The sequence below is a fragment of the Notothenia rossii genome (assembly GCF_949606895.1).
Source record: "Notothenia rossii genome assembly, chromosome: 8".
NCBI classification, from domain to species: domain Eukaryota; kingdom Metazoa; phylum Chordata; class Actinopteri; order Perciformes; family Nototheniidae; genus Notothenia; species Notothenia rossii.
This window is the reverse complement of record NC_136906.1, coordinates 40,809,316-40,822,169: the sequence shown is the minus strand read 5'-3', so window position 1 is coordinate 40,822,169 and position 12,854 is coordinate 40,809,316. Positions and strand designations below refer to the sequence as shown.

The following is a 12,854-nucleotide window of genomic DNA, read 5'->3' as shown; positions in this document are numbered from 1 at the left end:
TCACAAGACTCAAAGGTGAATGTACTCCACTACAGTTCAGAGGTACATGGTGTACTTTTACTCCACTACAGTTCAGAGGTGCATGGTGTACTTCTACTCCACTACATGTATTTAATACCTTTAGTTACTTCACAGATCTGGATGAATGATGTGAAATATAATCAAGTGTTAAATCAGACTTTAGTTCCACCTGGAGTAAATTCACAAGCTACCCTGCAGTATACAAAGTCATTTAGACTAGCTGCACCTTTGAGAACACTTTCATGATCAATCATTATAAAGCATATCATATATTATTCTGAAATGGACCAATCAGCACAATGACTACTTTCACTGTCGCTACGTTAACTACATTTTGATGCCAATAATTTTCTAGATTTTCTTTAAACATACATACTCTTTTAATTCTTAAGGCATACGTTTTAGGCTATTGATCCATTTTGATCAGAAGAAGAGTGTAAAGATGCACCTTGTCCCACAGGCAAAGCAAGCAGTGATCAAAAACCTTTGTTGAAAGCTAATCAGTCTACCAATTTGTTTAAAAACTAGTTTGATAATGAAGTGTTGTATGCAGCAGCATTGGAGAGAGCCTATCTCTGGCACATTCCTCTATAAGATTTAGTTTTTTTAGGAATAGTTGTTCCACTGAGTCATAGGCTGAGCTAAAAAGGCAAAGTAACCTTTTTGAATGACTGTCAGTCTCGGCAAAGCCATTATAGGGATATTATAGTAATGTTACACAAAAACATTAAGGGGATATTATAGTAATGTTACACAAAGACATTATGGGGTTATTATAGTAATGTTACACAAAGACATTATGGGGTTATTATAGTAATGTTACACAAAGACATTATGGGGTTATTATAGTAATGTTACACAAAGACATTATGGGGTTATTATAGTAATGTTACACAAAGACATTATGGGGTTATTATAGTAATGTTACACAAAGACATTATGGGGATATTATAGTAATGTTACACAAAGACATTATGGGGATATTATAGTCATGTTACACAAAGCTAGAAATGTGAATACGAGAGCATAGCATTGTCCATCACTGTTCATATAACTGCCATTAGTGCCTAGGCCAAAGAGGTTCCACCACACATCTACCTTTACGTAAGTTGGACTTTTCATGACTTTTGTCCAGCAAAATTCGAAGACTTTGCCGGAATTAAAGTATTGTTTGGTGTTTCCATTTAATTGGTTGAACATATACGCGACGTGCATGTGCTGTACTGGAATACCACACGAAGACAGGAGGCGTCATATTGGATATATGGCATGATTTTACTTTCACATCTTTTCATTACAGAGTAAATCTTAATTCTAACACAGGTATTGGACAGGTTCTTAACACTGATACACGAGGCTGCATTAGCTGAACACGGCATACACACACTCACAGAATGACTATATTTTCCACTACAAAGTTCAATGTCCTGTGATTGACACGCAGCAAGAGAATGTAATGTAACCATGTATAAGAAACCTCTTTTTTTCTTACCTGCTTACAGCCACATTCAATCAACACAAACACAAACATACCGAGTCCCCTGTAGATGCTTACTTCACATCCTCCCCTACAACATCAGTGCTTGTGCGTGAGAGGAAGCCCAGGAAGAGTCCCAGCTGTGGGATACTGTACTAGTTCAATGTGTTGGTATTGATCTCTTCTTTAAATGTTGTGTATGTATATCAGACAGACTTCTCTGCCCAGTTTGGGATGGAACTGGCTCATATAATGGTTTTGCGTTTAGCAGCATCTGTTCATCACTGCCTGATGACAAACTGTTATATTCTTTACGTAATGATGACCCATCTCTTTGTGCACTTCTTCATAAAGACAAATCAATGAGTTCCACATAGACAGTGTTGTAGGGTCCTCTGAAGCCATGATAGCTCTGATATAAAGTCACACCCTCCTGCTTAATCAGAGGTGGGAAACTTAACCGGCACACATACATTTGACCAGTTAGTCCTCGTCATTGAAGTCTTCTCTCTTTCCAAAGCATGCTGCTTTAAGATGCTTACTATGAAAGAAATATATTACCTCTGAATGGCATTTTGTATAGAACAACAAATCAGTTCAAAACATAATTGGGCAAGCAGCACAAAAGTGAAATTAGATTTCCCCCCAAGTGTTCTCAGAAAGAATGTTCCAGTTTTATAAGAGAAGACTTGCTAAGCCTCCTACAGACAGCTGATGAGAAACTCAGGGTCTAACCGACTGTTTCTTGCTGCCAGGTCAGACCCTCACCATCTACAGTCACTCTGTGCCTCCTCTCACTCTAGTGGTTCATCACAGGCATTTTACACAAGCAACATGGGAATGTTTCAGAAAGCGATAAAGTAATACACTGGCACATATTTATATACAGATCAAAAACATAAACAAGTGTACTGACTCTTTGAAATGACAGGTAACTCATCACATGGCTGCCAGGAGAGGAATTATCATTCGGGGGCGGGGGGGGGAGAGGTCAGCGCTTTAAGTGCATTTTCACTAGGAATGCTTGACGGAAATGAGTGGGCAGCGGCAGAGTTCTGGACCCTCAGGTCTCACTTCATTAGTGTTTCCACCAGAACCACAAGGAAACGTGGAGGCCTTATACTACTGTGTGAGAGGATATAAGTGTGTTTAATAAACAGCCACACACACACACACACACACACACACACACACACACACACACACACACACACACACACACACACACACACACACACACACACACACACACACACACACACACACACACACACACACACACACACACACACACACACACACACACACACACACACACACACAGCTTCATGTTAATAAACAAGTAGAGGATGGACTGGAATCAGAATCTGGGACAATAAAATGACAATAATATTGCCGCTGCTGCTGACAGTGGCTGCTTTTTCCCTTATGTAGGTTACACCTTTTTGTACTCAAAGATTATTTATTGTGGGGAGGAGAGGTCGCTGGTGGGGATGGTGGGAGGACTGGTGATGGGGGGGGGGGGTCCGGACTCTAGAACTGTTCAGCCAGCAGCTCGCACAGACGCTTGGAGACGGAGTCCTTACTGCAGCGCAGGGTCAGACGGTACATCTGCACACACACACAAAAAAGAATTTTAACAGAGACATTTTTCAACGCAGACCAAAAATATGAACGGGGGCTGAACATTAGATTGGTGAGGCCCTCTCTGAAAGCCCAATAGGTGTTTTAGTTTTCAACTACAGTTGCAAGAAAAAGTATGTGAACCCTTTGGAACTACCTGGATTTCTGCATAAATTGGTCATAAAATGTGTTCTGATCTTCATCTAAGTCACAACAATAGACAAACACAGTCTGCTTAAGCTAAAACCACACAAACAATATGTTTTTATGTTTTTATTGAACACACCATGTAAACATTCACTGTGCACGGTGGAAAATGTGTGAACCCTTGGATTTAATAACTGGTTGACCCTCCTTTGGCAGCAATAACCTCAACCAAACCATTCCTATAGTTGCATATCAGACCTGCACAACGGTCAGGAGGAATTTTGGACCATTCCTCTTTACATAACTGTTTCAGTTCAGCAATATTCTTGGGATGTCTGGTGTGAATCGCTCTCTTGAGGTCATGCCACAGCCTCTCAATTGGGTTGAGGTCAGGACTCTGACTGGGCCACTCCAGAAGGCCTATTTTCTTCTGTTGTTGATTTACTTCTGTGCTTTGGGTCGTTGTCCTGTTGCATCACCCATCTTCTGTTGAGCTTCAATTGGTGGACAGATGGCCTTAAGTTCTCCAGCAAAATGTCTTGATAAACTTGAGAATTCATTTTTCCGTTGATGATGGCAATCTGTCCAGGCCCTGAGGCAGCAAAGCAGCCCCAAACCATGATGCTCCCTCCACCATACTTCACAGTTGGGATGAGGTTTTGATGTTGGTGTGCTGTGCCTTTTTTCTCCACACATAGCGTTGTGTGTTCCTTCCAAACAACTCAACTTTGGTTTCATCTGTCCACAGAATATTTTGCCAGTAGTGCTGTGGAACATCCAGGTGCTCTTTTGCAAACTTCAAACGTGCAGCAATGTTTTTTCTGGACAGCAGTGGCTTCCTCCATTTTATGACCAACTTATTCAGAAATCCAGGTAATTCCAAAGGGTTCACATACTTTTTCTTGCAACTGTATGCATGGTCCCTGCTAATCAAAAATAAAATCTATATAAACGAGTTTAAAATAAAGACAATGTACATTCAAAAAGTATATATTCAAACAGGGAAGCACACTGCTCGGTGGTGACTAACAGATTGGCTGGTATTCTTGGATAGAGATCCAACATTTTGAAAACAATACCAATCAGGAAAATGACAAACGGAGACTGGCCACACTGGTCCTGGTTTAACAGACATTTTCAGGTTTGTGAAGAGGCACCAAATGGTCTACTTTGGTAGAATTTGGAATGCAAGTATGTATAAAAGTAGCACTGAACCAGCTCAGTGTTTCTGGTCATATCTAATGAACTATAAGTAAGGGGATTGGAAATTGACCACACATTAGATAGGACATAAAGCAGAATCATATATTTGAGTCAGGGCTGGCAAAGTGAATGCGATAACAACGCGTTAACGCAACTTCATTTTAATGCCACTCATTTTTTTCAGGAAATGGTGGTGAGTAACGGTTGGATGGCAAGCATAGATGTTTGAAAAGCAGTGGATTCAGCGGATTCATCAAAGTTGCTCAGTGAGTACACAGTTCTGGGCCCAAAGAGAGTGAGCACCTCCCTCTGATATCCCGCTCTCTACTCAGTCAGATGAATGGAGGGGGAAAAATATCTCTGTATTCAGCTTTTAGCATGTTTTACAACTTTTAGACACCGAGGATATAAATAAGGGCTATAAAAGGGTTCGCACCGTGTCGTGTTTTTAGCTGAAAAAAATGACAAGCTGATTTTCAGACTCTTTCCCAATGTACGTCACTGGGAAAAAGTATTTTTGAGCCCAAATGATGTCACGGAATAGAAAGTAAGTGTAGTACAGACGTATAACCACTACCAACATTTGCTTCAATGGCCGGCGCACTTCCTGGGGGCTTGATGGCGAGCAGAAACAAGCCTCAAAAGAACAGTTCAGCTCCAAAAGCACGGCCAGACGGTTCTCCACAACACCATAGCTTTGTTTACTGTCCACGGAGTACGTCGAGTCTTTAACACCACTTGCTGGCCAGGCGTACAGCTGATGAATGTTTTAATAATAAATTAACCTAAATGTGTCTTTGTTTTGTTGAAATAATAAGGAATATACAATAGGTATAAAGCAATCATATTTGTCCAATGTTGATAAGATTATCGAAACTTAAAAAATACCCCTTTAAGTTACATTTAAAAACATAACAAATGTGTGAGTGAGTTAACTATGGACATAATGCTATTAAATACCTTTATCTATGGTAGGGCTGCAACGAGTAATTTGATAATCGATTAATCTATCGATTCATGAAACGATTAATCGATTATTCGGCCTTGCACAATTTCTCAAACGCTCTTATTTAGCCATCAACTTTTAGATTTAGTTTGAGGTTGTTTTAGGCATGTGGAAACTAACAATGAAGACGATTAAGATGAATACTTGATTCAAAAATACATATTTTATTAAACTTTCTGCTGAAACATTAATCAAAAATCTGTCCGTCAACATTTTAAACCAAGGATAGCAGATCAGGTCAGATAAAAGATAACCTTTTTCACATTGTCAAGTAGGGATGGGTATCGTTAAGGTTTTAACTACTTTTATCGATACCGCTTATCGATCCGGTCCTTTAACGGTACTCTTAACGGTACTCTTAACGGTTCTTTTGAAGAAGAAAAAAAGGTAAACTAACTAACTAAACAAATTGTGAACAAAATTAACATTGCTTTTCATTTAAATTAAATAAATAATATTTCACATCAAAAGAAACAACAATGTTTTAACAAATCGTATTAAATAATGTGACGACAGAATTGTAAACAGAATAGCTGAAACTTTAATAAAATAACTAATCATTAACCCATGTTTGTATAATTGAGTTAACTCCGTGTGTTGCTGCTAGCATACATAACACCTGACGTGGAAACGTTACTCGTGGACGGGGCTACAGAGCTATGAGAAAGACAGTCGAACCCGGTGCATTTCTCCGTCTGAATGTGGTGCACTTTTGCTAAATGTTTAGACAAATTGCTCGTGTTACCGCCCTTACATGCTAAACACTCTTGGCAAGGAGCATTGTCCACCTCAAGAAGGGTAAAGTTTAAACGCACCTCGGAGCGCTTCTCTATGCCATCTCCACCGTGTGTGTGTTGCATGCATGTACCAGCCGCGCGTGCGTGCGCATGCGTGTGTGCGTGTGTGTGTTGCATGCATGTAGCAGCCGCGTGAGTGTGTGTAAACTGCCCCGCCCCCTCGCACACAGACGGGGGAGAGAGATCTCTCGTCTGGATTGGAAGGATCGAAAATACATCAGAGATGCATTTTGGAGTCTTTTTGCACATCAGAAACGAGTTGGCGACACTAAGACTGCGATATAATGTTTATGTAGCAATAATACATATGACATAATGTTTTAAATGTCTCCAGTACCGATAAAAAGGCAGATAACGTTGTAGCTTAACGGCTCGTAAAACACACGTTATGACATCACCAAAGAATCGACGACGGAATTAGTTGGCAACTAATTTGGTCATTGATTTTAATCGATTGAGTCTATTAGTTGTTGCACCCCTAATCTATGGACTACCCAAATGTATTTATATAGCCTCATATCACAAATGACACATTTGTCTTAGAGGACAAAAAAGTTCATGCTGGTCTCAAACCCGAGTCCCAAAAGCAAAGATCACTTCAGCCCTGCGCGTTACGAGTGTGCCACGGACAACCACGACACCTTCTGGAGAATCCTAAATTAAATACTTTCGCTCACATTATAAATGACGGTCGGGTTGCATTTTTCTGGAACTTGTTATCAATGTTAAATGTTAGAAATTACACTGTGGTGATCTATTACGAAGTGTTGATTCGTGGCGCACTCATAACGCGCAGGGCTGAAGTGATCTTTGCTTTTGGGACTCGGGTTTGAGTCTAGCATGAACTTTTTTGTTATTTTCATGTCGATGCACACTGAATATTATGTAGTTTGAATAGAGGATTCCTAATATTGTTTGCCGAGACAACATTAAAGGCCTACTCCCACCTGTTGGGTGCTACTGTGCGGGGGAGGCCTGGTCTGGAGATACCGCGGAGAAACCGGAGTGTTGCCACACTGCTGCTTGCCTATTTCCTTGCTGCTGTCCTGACGTGGTTTTGCTTCGGGAACATCGTGGATGCTGTTGAGCTGGACTGGGAAAATGGCAAATGTCGTGTTTCTGCTGTGCCTTTTTTTTGACTGTGCTGGACAAGAAGAAGTTCGCTAGTCATCCTGAAAATTCTGCTGGATTCGGGTCCGTTCTGCCGCCCGCAGTGGACATCCCCTGTACAGGTTCGGATGGGTTGCACAAACAATTGCTAGTTGCACTGTCGCGGACATTCATTTCGTCAAATGTCTGTCTTTCTCACATGCCTGCCACAATGGTCCTTCAGAATTGTTTTTTGAACTCTAATCTCACTTTTGCGAAGTTTGCTGCTGACTCTAGAACAGCTGAAAATGTATGTGTGTTGATTAAGAGGAAAAGGTGCTTGGTATTTTTATTGTTGTTACTATCAGGAAATGTACAGCCAAATCCGGGTCCACCTGGTAGTTTTAGTCAAATAGCTACTTCTGCTGATTTTATTTCTAGATCGGGGTTAGGTTTAATTCATTTAAATGTGCGCAGTCTGTTACCTAAATTAGATTTTGTCCGTATTTGGGCGAGTTCAACTGATGCTGATGTCATTGTCTTATCAGAAACGTGGCTAGACAAATCGATCTTGGCCTCTGACATTTACATAAATGGTTACAATGTATATCGCACTGACCGTCCTAAAAAAGGTGGTGGCGTTGCCATTTATGTGAAAAATAAGTTTTGTGTAACAAAAATGGTTTCCAAATCTGTTAGTAAACAACTAGAATTTTTAGCTGTGAATGTCGAAGTAACAAAGGGTCAACAGGTCATGGTGGTGGGTTGCTACAGGGCCCCCTCGGCTGTCAAGGACTCCTTATCTTCATTGGCAAAACTGTTATCTCAACTTTCCTACAAGGAAATAGTGCTGCTTGGTGATTTTAATTGGGACTGGTTAACTTCTGTGTCAGAGGATTTTAAAAACCTGTGTACCTCTTTGAACATTACTCAGATTATAGACAGTCCTACTCGCCCAAATATTAAGTCCCCAAATAAATCCTCCTTAATTGATCTAATTTTAACAAATGTTCCATATAAATACTCATCTGTGGGAGTATTTGCTAATGATGTGAGTGACCACTGTGTTGTAGCCACAATTAGGGACACTAAGGTCCAAAAAGTTAAACCACGCATCATCACAAAGAGAGATAAAAAACACTTAGTGGAGCAGGGTTTTTTACATGATCTGTTTGATTTTGATTGGGGAAAAATCGATCTGTGTGCTGATGTAGAAACTGCATGGTCTTATTTTTTTCTTGGTTTTATAAAAATTATAGATAAACATGAACCTCTGCGTAAATTTAGAGTGAAGGGACGAAACAATCCCTGGTTTTCTGCTGAACTGTCCAGTCTCCTTCATGAGAGAAACAATGCCTGGGCAAAGGCTAGGAAATCAGGCTCAGAGGTAGAATGGCTACGCTTTAGGCAGCTAAGGAATAGCTTTACTTCACATGTCAAAAGTGCTAAGTCAAAGTACTATTTGTCAGTTACCACAGAAAACCTGAATAATTCTAGGAAATTTTGGAAAGCCATAAAATCGATTTCCACTGGTGATATCCCAAATGAGCTACCTCCGTACCTCACCACAGCATCTGGCATTATATCAGACAGGGCCACCATGCTAAATTGCTTTAATAAGCATTGTGTCTCTTGTGGCTCTCTGTTTGATTCTGTCACTGACTGTGCTTCTGCTTCTGTGAACGCTCCAGTCCTTGACTCTGAACAATGTGGTCTGAAAAACCCTTTCAGTTTTACTCCTTTAACTGTTGGTATTGTCCATGAAGCTTTATCCAAGTTAGATCCTAGGAAACCGGCTGGCCCGGACAACGTAGAACCTTTCTTTTTAAAGATAGCTGCAGATTTTATTGCTCCACCTCTTACTTCTCTTTTTAACCTCTCCCTCAGCACAAATACAATTCCTAAAGTATGGAAGTCTGCTTATGTTCTGCCTCTACTGAAAGGAGGGGAGGCAACTATTTTAAATAACTATAGGCCAATCTCTAAATTGTCAGTTTTGGCTAAGGTGCTCGAACGACTTGTGAGTGAACAAGTAAAGGAGTTTTTATGTATAAATGATATCCTGTCTAAACATCAGTCAGGCTTCAGGAAGAAACATAGCACCATCACTGCAACAATGAAAGTGGTAAATGATATTACTAGTATGCTAGATAATAAACAGAGTTGTGCAGCTCTGTTTATTGACCTGTCCAAAGCGTTTGACACCGTTGATCATCGCGTCTTAAAACAGAGGCTACTCAGTACTGGCATATCCAGCCATGCAGTGGGGTGGTTTGTGAACTACCTCTCTGAAAGGTCCCAATGTGTTCACTTTGATGGGCTGTCTTCTGAGTGGTTGAACATTGCTAATGGTGTTCCTCAAGGTTCTGTTTTAGGTCCACTTTTATTCTCCATATATATCAACAGTTTAGGTGAAAATGTGGATGAAGCTACTTTACATTTTTATGCGGACGATACCGTGATGTACTGTGCAGGTCCCTCCATTCAGGAGGCGGTTGTTAAATTACAGGCTGTTTTTAACATTATTCAGACTCAGCTCTCTGAACTAAAGCTTCTTTTAAATGTGGATAAAACCAAGATAATGCTCTTTTCAAAAGCTAAAAAGACACCAGAGCCTGTTTTAGATATTGTATCAACGCAAGGAACAAAACTTGAAGTTGTTGCCTGTTACAAATACCTTGGTATCTTGCTTGATGACTGTCTCTCTTTTAAACTTCATGTCAATAACCTGCTTAAAAAACTGAGGGTTAGGCTAGGTTTCTTTTTCAGGAATAAGTCCTGTTTCTCACTTGAGGCCAGGAAAAGGCTAGTCACTGTGACCTTTTTACCTGTGCTGGACTATGGTGATCTGCTGTATATGAATGCACCTGCCAACTACCTGAGCAAACTAGATGCTGCGTATCATAGTGCTCTGAGATTTGTCACAAACTGTAAAGCACTTACTCATCACTGTACACTGTATACCAAGGCAGGTTTACCATCACTCACTGTACGGAGGCTCAGTCACTGGTACACTTTTATGTATAAAGCTATGTTGGGCAAATTCCCGTATTATATCTGTTCATTGATAAAGCAGAAAGTTGCAAGCAGCTATTGTCTGCGATCACAGGATATAGTCTTGTTAGATGTGCCAAGAGTAAGGACTGTCTTAGGTAAGACAGCTTTTATGTGCGCAGCTCCACTTGCTTGGAACAGTCTACAGGCAAAATTGAAATTGAGCATTTTTATTTCTCTGAATGTATTTAAGGCACGTCTAAATGAAATGCTTTCTGACACTCTGGGTATTTGTAAATGTTGAATATGTAAATATGATATCCTCTGTTGTTTGTATGTTGTTTTTATGTTTCATGTGGAACTAAATGATGCAGGTCTCCCTTGTAAATGAGATCGATGATCTCAAGGGACCAATCTGTCTAAATAAAGGTTTGAAATGAAATGAAATGAAATGACCCATCACCATTTTAAAGCCTAAATATCCCTGCACATGCAGCAATGACATTTCTGCTGCTATCTTTGCAAAACGAGTTAACAGTCAAATCTTATCTGGATGAGTGCTGCAGAATACCGTTTTTATAAGGGATACATGTGTGTGTAGTCTTTCATATTAAACATGATCGCTGGTAGATAGCCACAGTAGTCGTCACAGTTTACCCTGGGCGGGTCCCAGTTCCCTGGGCGGGTCACAGTGTAACACAGATGAGGGACTTCTCCACACTGCTTTCAAACTGTGAGTTAACACCGTGTGCTTCACTGGGAGGCTGTCTGAAGGTGTACACAGGTCTCAGATGGACTTAGTATCACATTAGGAACTATATTCAGTGACAACTGGCAACAATAGCTGGTTTTAATGATTTATTGGAGCTCGCAATGTTTTGAACAGAGATCCCCTGTCAACTCGTTTTTCTTTTTGTAGTCCTCACTGTTTGCGTCCGGATAACGCCATCGTAACCACAACCTCACACACTGGTACTGAATGTTCATCAACGTCTTCCTACCGAGCCAAATATACCAAAAGATGTATGTAAACTGTGCCCGAGTTGATCGGGAAACCAGTTAACGGGAAACCAGTTAATCCGGAACACCGGAGCGACGTTCTGGTGCTCTCCGTCAGAACTGCACCCCTGTCAGACGAGACATATACCACGTGATGACACGTTAGGCTCGTGCTGTGTTCAAGGACCCTGACCTTGGCTCGGAAAAACAGGCACTCGCTTGTTTATAAATTACCTCGAGGGCCGTACCAAATTGTCTCGCGGGCCGTATACGGCCCGGGGGCCAGAGGTTCCCTATCCCTGGCTTAGACTCTTGCAGAAACAAGGAAAAACTCCCAAAGAGAGCCCACAGTAAACGGGGGAATAAAAGGTGGAAACCTCAAGGGGAGCCACAGAGGAGGATCCCTCTCCCAGGACGGACAGTGCAGTACATCTTGTGTATATATATATATATATATATATGTATGTTTTAATACATAAATAACACAGTTAAATCATAGACAAACCAAATGTTTAAATGATGTGAATGTATATAATAAATATGGATCCACAAGGATTTCAAAAATCTTTCAGTTGTTGCCGAAAAAACATTTGCTGCAAACGAGGCTCTGATATGCGTGTATCATCTGGACTATAGGAAAACAGGAGCAAAGCGTTGCACTGTACCTGTGCCTGGCTGTTGGGCTCCAGTCTCAGCAGACAGCCCACCTGCTGGCCCTTGGTCTGGATCACTCCAGCACACACATAATTCTCAGGGTTGGGATCCACGTCATCCAGCAGGGCCGATCCCAGTCCCAGGAGCTACCCGCAACATGAGCAGGAAAGAAGGGCACCATCAGAGGATTAGAATAATACAGATCTACAATGATATAGTTAGCGGTGTAAAGAACACATACCTTTGCCTTAAGAACTTCTGTGTCCATGCCGTGGTTAGCCTTGAATATCTTCTGTGCTTCTTGTTGTGGTCTGAAGAAAGTTCACACAGGACATTATTAAATCCCTAACTGACATCACACACAAAAACACATACATACTAGGGATGTTAAGATTCACCGATTCGCATCGGTGCACCGGCTTAAACGTTCAAGATGCGAATGCACCGGTTGAAAGAGTGCACATCGGCTAGAGTTTGGGTTGAACTCGCGATGCATCGATTGCTGCGTCTTTGCATCGGTAAAAAAACGATTCATTCATATAATATCCCCTCATCCTGTCAGCACTCAGCAGAGACGATCTTTGATCTTTGCTTCGCACTACGGAGGCCGAGAGTCTCATTTATCAACACAAACGGAAGTCGAAGAGAAAGAGAAACACAGAGCACCGAAAAATACATACAAATCAAACGTTTGGCAACACTTCGGATTTTTCAAGAAAGACGGTCAACTTGAAAAATTGCTCGCAAATTGTAAACGATGCCGTGCCGCTTTAAAGTACACAAGTAGTACGAGGAACTTAGCGACGCACATAAAGAGGCGACATGGGGTCTGCGGCTGAAAAGA

At 41.0% G+C, this 12,854-nt stretch overlaps 1 protein-coding gene across 1 annotated transcript in view; it reads right to left on the bottom strand.

Annotated features, from left to right (window-relative positions):
* Positions 1 to 1,277: 1,277 nt before the first annotated feature.
* ap2a1 (adaptor related protein complex 2 subunit alpha 1) overlaps positions 1,278 to 12,854 on the bottom strand; it is a 34,778-nt gene continuing 23,201 nt past the window's right edge. The window contains exons 11-13 of the mRNA XM_079645242.1: positions 12,252 to 12,321; positions 12,022 to 12,156; positions 1,278 to 3,109 (exon numbers count right to left, since the gene is read on the bottom strand). Coding sequence (XP_079501368.1) covers positions 3,032 to 3,109; positions 12,022 to 12,156; positions 12,252 to 12,321 — 283 coding nt within the window. The 3' untranslated portion in view covers positions 1,278 to 3,031. The remainder of the gene's footprint in view (positions 3,110 to 12,021; positions 12,157 to 12,251; positions 12,322 to 12,854) is intronic.